The sequence below is a fragment of the Eucalyptus grandis genome, chromosome 3 (assembly GCF_016545825.1).
Source record: "Eucalyptus grandis isolate ANBG69807.140 chromosome 3, ASM1654582v1, whole genome shotgun sequence".
NCBI classification, from domain to species: domain Eukaryota; kingdom Viridiplantae; phylum Streptophyta; class Magnoliopsida; order Myrtales; family Myrtaceae; genus Eucalyptus; species Eucalyptus grandis.
Window position 1 is genome coordinate 44885609 of NC_052614.1, and position 7756 is coordinate 44893364.

Consider the following 7756-nt stretch of genomic DNA (forward strand, 5'->3'; position numbering starts at 1 on the left):
GCGAACAAACTTGGAAGGTTTTACTTATGGAAACCAAAGATCCTAATTGTATGGGTGAACATGATTGATGGGCTTTCATCACAAATCATCTAACGACTCGAGATCACCTTAATTGATTCTGTCCAACGGGTAGATTGTAAGAATTCCTTTGGAAAGTGCCAATGGTCGTGAAGGCATAAATGAGTATTTAAGGCGGACTCTCCAGTTGTTCGTTGAAGTACGTGAAAGAAAATTTTCAAAGTCTGAAGCTTTCTAGTTCCTTGCTCTTTCATTCATCGAGCTCAAAGTTGTATACAAAAGAGAGAAACTCTTAATGAGACTTTGTGAGAGACCAATAAAGACTCTTCACTGAGAAAGTCGAATATCACAAGCTATAAAATCTCTTTTGATTTATAGTGAAATCCAACTAGTGGGCTGTCAGCACGGGAGAGTGGACGTAGGCTTAATCTAAGCTGAACCACTATAAACCGTATGTTCTAATTATCTTTCCTTGAACTCCTTACTTTTATTCATAGCTTTATATAATTCTTTAAAGCCGATTACGTCCTTAGTCTATTATCTTCTAAAGGCAATTTACTTCTACTAAGTCTTGCGAAAATTTTTAGTTACACTTATTCATCCCCCTCTAGGTGTTTGCACTTGCTCTTTCAAACCTCACCTAGATTTGGTGAGGTTGAGCATTGCCAACGGCTGGGCAAGCTCGGCCGAGCCTCACCTAGTTATCGGCGAGGCTCGAACGACAAGGTGTAGCCTCGCCAAGGGCCAATGACACTCTAGTGAGATCATTGGCCCTCATCTAGCCAATCAGCGGTCATCTCGGCCAGTAATCAACCAAAGGGTGAAGAAGAAGAGAAAGAAAAGAAAAAGAAAAAAAGAAAAAAGTAATAAAATTATTAAAAAATTAAAAGAAAATGGTTTGGAAAAATAATTTTGAGGATAGTGCCAAACATAATTCTACTCCGGAATAGAAATTTTGGGCTTTTACCGAACCCTTTCAAATGCTTAGAAATTGTTTTTGGGAATAGAATAAAAAGAATATTTTCTTATTAGAAATTGTTCTGGGGAATAAAATGATTAGCAAACGCACCTTAATTTTTTTGTACAAATATGCATAGCAAAGATGAAACTAAAAGTATCGATATTCTTGATTTAAAATGAAGGATTTTGGAGAAGTCGATACAACTTTAGGTAAAAAATAATCAAACGTAGTAGGGTTTGCTTTAAGTCAAACCCACTACTTGAGGAAAATTAGTTAAAATATCAGCATTTGGGAATTAAAGAGTCAAATCTACCATATGATATATCAATTAAATTGATGAAAAATACTAGACAGTGTTTAGCACAATTAGAATATTAACATCTAAATTTTGACTAAACATTTAGTAATTAATTGCATAGAAAATTAGAATTAATTTTTAACCCCTAAATAAAAATATTAGATTTAAATTGCATAACATATATTTTTAGAAGCATTTATTATATAGCTTATTTCATCATACTAGCATTGGATTGGCCGTGGATGGTTTTGAGCTTAAAATTCAATAAGTTGAGCTCGCAAGAGGGGCCTTATTTTTGGCTAGAGCTAGGGGAGCATGGTGCCAAAATTCACATGGAGAGCAGGAACAAATTGAGCTTAACTTAATCTAATCTTAACTCGTGAGAATTATTTAATAATAGATCTTAAGCTAATTCAGGTCATTATCTTGATAAGGCCTGAAATAAGTCAATGAAATTGAAAAACGTAGGTTTACATTAAAAGTATACACTTATGCCTCATATTTCGGGGGCGGCAAAATGTTCAATTCTCAGAGTACATAGAGAGAAAACACGCGTGAGAGAGAGAGAGAGAGAGAGAGAGAGAGAGAGAGAGAGAGAGAGAGAGAGAGAGCCAAGCGTCACATGGCTGAGCCTCTCGAGGCCGCGACCTTGCGGACCATGCGGCTGAACCTCACATCGCTTGCCGCCGTTTGTGCTGCCAGGAGACAGTGACCCATCGCCGCACCTCCTCGTTGACGACGAAGCCTTGAAGCCATGCACGACCTGCCGCCTTGAGATCGTGGTCCTCTGGTGCCATCAAGGGAGCAGCCACGTTCGAGATACAAAGGACACGAAGAATGAAGGGGGCCACACATATTGAATAAACGGCCACAGGATAGAGAGAGGAGAAATCGTCGGGGGCGTCATAGAATACACGGGCGCCTACGGCCAAATTAGGGTCTTCAACAGGAAGAAGGAAAAAAAGGGACAAAATTCTTTCTTTGCAGGTTCCGCGACTCACAAAGACGCTTTCTACACAGAGCCAAAGAAGAACTAGGGACAATATCTGCACATGCTAGAAAGAGAAAAGTTAAGAAAAAAGGTAGTCCTCTCCTTCCTTGGTGATTTTGCTCTCGTGCTTCAACCTGCACTTGTTGTCTTCCCTGCAATCAGCTTTGCAACCTTCGACTGCAACTTTGTGCCATCACCGAGCTCCCCTCCAACGACCCAGCCGACGAGGTCTCAGTCCAGCGAGCGATCCTCAGCAAAGTCCAATTACTGCTCGGCGAGACAAAGATTTCGTGGCAACTATCATCCAAGTCCAGCGAGCACGGAGACGCACTAAAAAAGGGAGGTGGCACGAGAAAGAGAGCAAAGCAGAGACGATTGAGTACGAAAATCACGGAGCGCTCTATTCCCTCGCAAAAAGCTCTCTTAAACGTGTTATCCTCTGGGCGTTGCTCTCCTAGGCGTGCTGCTCTCCCGGTGCTCTTCAATTTCAGTGTTCCATAGGCAGTGCCATTTTGACGTCCAATTGTCCATCAATAATCCGTGGTAAGGAATCCAATCAAGAACGTTCACAAGAGGCTCGGTCATCGAAAAAATCAGACACGCGGTTATTGAAGACAAGAATAATAACGCGTGCAAAAAAAAATATTGTTGGTGGCAATTGAAACTGTCGTGATTTTGAAGGAGCTTCAAGGAGGTTCACTCAAAGACCGTTCAGCAAAAGAAGCGCTTGAGGAAAAGGAAGGTGACAATCGCGTACGTTGGATTTTCCTCTTGGCACGTACAGATTCAAGAGGAAGCTGTGGGGAATCTCCACGTATTCATCGGTCAACACAGTCATTCATCCACAATGAGACCACACCAAGAATCCCATCGCGGGTCGCCGTCTGTGACCCGACGTCCATCATAACCCTAGAGTCGCCGCCGCTGTGGTTCTAACCCATGAGCCGCCCGGCCGTCGAGCCCTGTGATCGCGATTTTGGACCGATCAAGTCAAGTTCAAACCTGGAAGATTAATCCTCAAATTAGGTTACTATATTATATTTAATTGATTTAAAGTATTTGAATTCCTATTCATAGTGATTGATATATTCCGTTAACTATTCAATTAAATATGCATATCCAGAACATCCTAATAAATCACCTAAGGAAATTTTCCTAACTTGACAACATGTTTGGACGGCTATCTAATGTCTAGCTATGAGATACGATTCCGATGATACGGAAAATCTTCCATCATATCCATAACTTTTTAGATACGATGGTTGATTTTTCATGTTTCCAAATTTAAATGGATAACTTTCCATCAATATTCTTAACTACTTAGATATGATCACTAGTTTATTCCATTTCCAAGTTTAAATGGATAAGACGAGTTTTAATAATCGCATTATTTGATTGAATAATTATCTGTTGCTTGATTGTTTCCATAAAAAAAAATCCCAAAAGATTTAGATAGAATTTGATTTGATTTTTAATAGTACTACCTGTTTTAGATTAAATTGCATGTCTAAATTAGGTAATTGTCTATTCCGAATTTTTAAGATACAAAAATACAAAGACATTGCTTAGGATAAATTAAATTTCTTTTTCTTAATTTAAGTTGCATGTTTAAATATTTGGTACTTTTTATTACTAATTTTAATTAAAAATAAAATGCAAAAATAAAAATCGTGTGCATGTCATGTAGAATTAGATTCACCCATCGTACATCATTTAGTACTTGCATGTTTAGGATCATTAAACTGAAATATGTAACACGTTAGTATAATTACATAATTATTACCTACCATTATAGTTAGGTCATTTAGTTAAAATTGTGTGACATAATTTGTATGTAATGTTGCATGTCGCATGTCATTTTAGTATGGACTTATTATGTGCATCATTGCATTTTAGAATAGTTCTATTATATGCATTGCACATACTTTAGATTTCATTTAAATAAATGAAAATCCAAAAAAAAAAAATTGAGTGGTTGCTTGTTAATTAGAAATAATATTTAAGATTGTTGATGTGAGTTTTAAGCTAACATCACATATGCTTTCGTTGTTTAGAAATCATGTTGTCAAACTTGTCTCTTAGCCGAATGCGATTATAGTGATATAACTGAGAAAGCACCGCTTTACCAACAAGGAAAATAGAAAAGACACATACACACTACAATCGGGTGCAGAACATGACCAATCCTAGGATCACCACTCACTTTGTGACTTTCCTTTGGTTTCTTCGGTGGGCTTGTTCTTGAGAGTCTGGGTGTACTTATCAGTATGGTGCATCAAGAGCAGCCATACATGAGTTATAAGCTCTCCACCTTGCCGCAGCAGCTCCGTGTGGTAGTGAAGTTGACAATTATATGCAGCGTAGCACAACATCTCCACCCAAATGCTGCTTACAATCTGCCACTTGTTGTCCTTGCCCTTCAGTGTCGCAGCCAATTTCTGTGCTTCCAACAGCGGGTGCCACTCCCTGTTGATTATGGTTCCCTTCTGATCCAGGATGGGTTCAAGCACGGTCTCTTCTGACGACAATGTCCGCAAGGCCTCATTGCGGTCTCTGTACCTGAGAAATAGCTTCAACATGTCGCAAGCGCAATCCAATTCGATGGTATTCAGTAGGGACAACACGTGGGGGTGCAGTGCTAGAAGGTACATCATGTATTTGGACAGCAGTTTGCTTCCTTTACAGTTCGGAGAATTATCGGGCTCTGACAGGCAGATCTTTGTTGCCATGTGCCAAACGATGATGCTCTTGTCAAATGTTGTGGAGATGCTTCCTTCCAACACTTCAAGGGCTTCCTGTGTCCACCCTGCATCGCTGCTGAGTTTCCAAGCTTCAAGCGTCCGCTTGCCGTATTCAGTGAAGGGCTTTCGGCCTCTGATCACGTTGAGCTTTTCCATATCTTCCACAAGCAATTCCTTGAGAGAGCTGGGGATCATTAGGCGAGAGTGAATCCGATACCTTCTCCAGGTCATCTCTTTTTTGCCCAGGTGTTTGAGGATTCTGCCAATGGACCATGTCCACTCGTCATACAGGCGAGGATCAAACAAGTCGAGTTGACCAACTGAGTTCGACCACCTTTTCCGGTTCATATACCTTTCAACTAAGAATTTCAATAGCCTTGTTGACCCGAGGCGGTTTCTTTGGTGATGGCTTATCACCACAATGGCCCATGCTGAAAAAGGTTGCAAAACAATTTGGTAACCTTCAAGGACAGTGACTCCCATCAACATGGCGTAAGTGTAGGCAATGTAAATGTCTATCAAGAAGGCATTCTTGAAAATAATGGCAAACCCACACAAGGCTGAGACTAGACAGAAAAAGCTAATGAAGCGGCAGATCAGACTGAGCGGTTTAAAGAGAATCGGTAGTTTGGTGTAAAGGACGTCATACATGAATCCAAGTTCGAACTCAGTCGTGATGAAGGCCAAATTGCGCTCTACAGTTAACCGAGATTCCACTAGTGATTCTGGGTGGTAGAGCCAGTTTACAATGTGGGGCTTCAAGCAATCAAACCGATGGTATGCCTTCAAGATGATCTGTTGCTCCCTCGACCATCTGGTTCTGTTGGGACTGCCGAAGAACTCGCCGACAGGTTCCTTGTGGAAAATACCCTTGGCTGATATGCGCGACCTCAACGTCCCATGCACGGACAAGAGGGCCCAAACCATCGCCGCTGATCGCATGATCCCAGCGGTAAACAAAGGGAAGTAAAGAAACCCCACGGGGGACGAGCTGTGCCAGCAGCGAATCATGATCCAGATGACGAAACCGACACTGACCAACAGATTCAGCATATCCCGGCTGCTAAGCCTGCTGTCATCAAACGAGTAAGCAGCTATGGAGTCGGGGTAACCAAGAAGCATCAAGAGCAATGGCGCCAACAGCCCCTTGAGCTGGGTAACGTAGTCCGGTCTTTCGGGACCGTTGGTCTGGAGGACTATGAGCTTGGTGAGGGCAAAGGCCGCATTGGAAGACGAGAGAAAGTAGGCTGCGAAGATGACGCCTCTCACAATGATCGAGGTCGTGTGCTTCCGCTGGTTGGCGAAGAGGGCAAGGGTGATCTGGCAAGCGAGGCTCCCGGTGACCAGCAAGTGGATGCCCCATTCTTCCCATAAAAAAAGTATCAGACGGACCGATTTCATGGGGATGTGATGCCTTCTGCTGTTCTCTCTGGGAAACAACAATGCAGGCCAACTTAATAAAGGTTAGAATGCATAAACCGCCTTCAACTCGTTCTAAAGAATTAAACTTAAATCTCTAGACTTCTTGTTGCATTTGTGACATCGTGGATCAACTCACTCGAAATATTACCCACTTTGACCCGTCCCATATAGAAATCATTTGGCACACAAGGGGGCAATTTTTCTAGGAGGTCACCCACCAGATAGTACTCCCATCTGAGCAATGCTGAACTTATTGTTATATCAAAAGACGTTCCATGAGTTAATTGCAGTTTTCATATATAGATATCAATAACGTTTTACTCTTTTTAAGTGCCGAATTTGGTTCATTCCTCACCCCATCACCATCCTAAAAGCTCGCCAGGCGCCACTCCTTGTCCAGGCTTTCTACTCCTGGAGATCACTCCCCGCATTTGTTAGATCATTATAGCATTTATTCAATATGTTCAGCAAAATTTTGGGATCCTGATACTGCTCTAAATCTCCCATTACTGTGAGTGAGATTAATTGAGGGTTGCGCCCTTGCATGAGTGAAACCCACTAAAGGAGAAAGAATAAGATAGGGAAGTTTCAGAAGTCTAAGAAATGCTAGTTGCTAGTTTTGCTAAAAGTTGATCTAAGAAATTGATATATTCCAATGAGATCACTGATTGCAGAAGGACATTAAAGAAGCGACTCATATTCAAACACCCAATTACAGTTCACCGCATTACTTAACGGATCAATTTTGTAAACCAAACTTGGTACACCATGCATTTCCCAAACATCAAACATGAGATCATCAACACACAAAAGTATATATCGTTTGTTGCTGAACCGATCATTGACGCACTGCTAAAACTGAACAAATGTTCACAGACAAATGAAACTAATGACCAGACCACCAATTTTCTGGAAGAAAAAAGTAAGTAGAAAGCAGTTTTGCAAGAAATCGAAACCTTACTAATGCTGTGTGACTCCCAAGAAGCACTGAGTGTGTCTGAGTTCCTAACACTTGTTGGGAAGCTTTATTCAATTCTGAAGAGAAAATAAGAGGGACTATAAAAAGATAAAGAAAGCAAAGAACAGATTATTTTCGTGTAACTTTAGTCTATGATTCTCTGTCTCTTTGTTGGGCAGCGACCGACCAGTTATGAGATTCTTGACTTTATATTATTCGTTGGATGATTTCTCGAGGGGTGTAGCAACGCGATTCTTGGACTCAATTGTGAACTCTGACTGAGAGTACGCAAAGAATTAAGTCTTACATTTTTTTGGGATAAAAGTCACCACAATGCCTTTAAACTATTTTCTTGACTTATTTAGAT

The 7756-nt window shown here is 41.0% G+C and overlaps 1 protein-coding gene across 1 annotated transcript; it reads right to left on the minus strand.

Annotated features, from left to right (window-relative positions):
- Window positions 1-4390: 4390 nt before the first annotated feature.
- Window positions 4391-7455, minus strand: LOC108958604. The gene is made up of 2 exons (XM_039308034.1): window positions 7393-7455; window positions 4391-6438 (listed from the first exon to the last, which is right to left on the minus strand). The coding sequence occupies exon 2, from the start codon at window positions 6408-6410 to the stop codon at window positions 4461-4463; it is 1950 nt and encodes a 649-aa protein (XP_039163968.1). The 5' UTR covers window positions 6411-6438; window positions 7393-7455; the 3' UTR covers window positions 4391-4460.
- Between the last annotated feature and the right edge of the window lie 301 nt (window positions 7456-7756).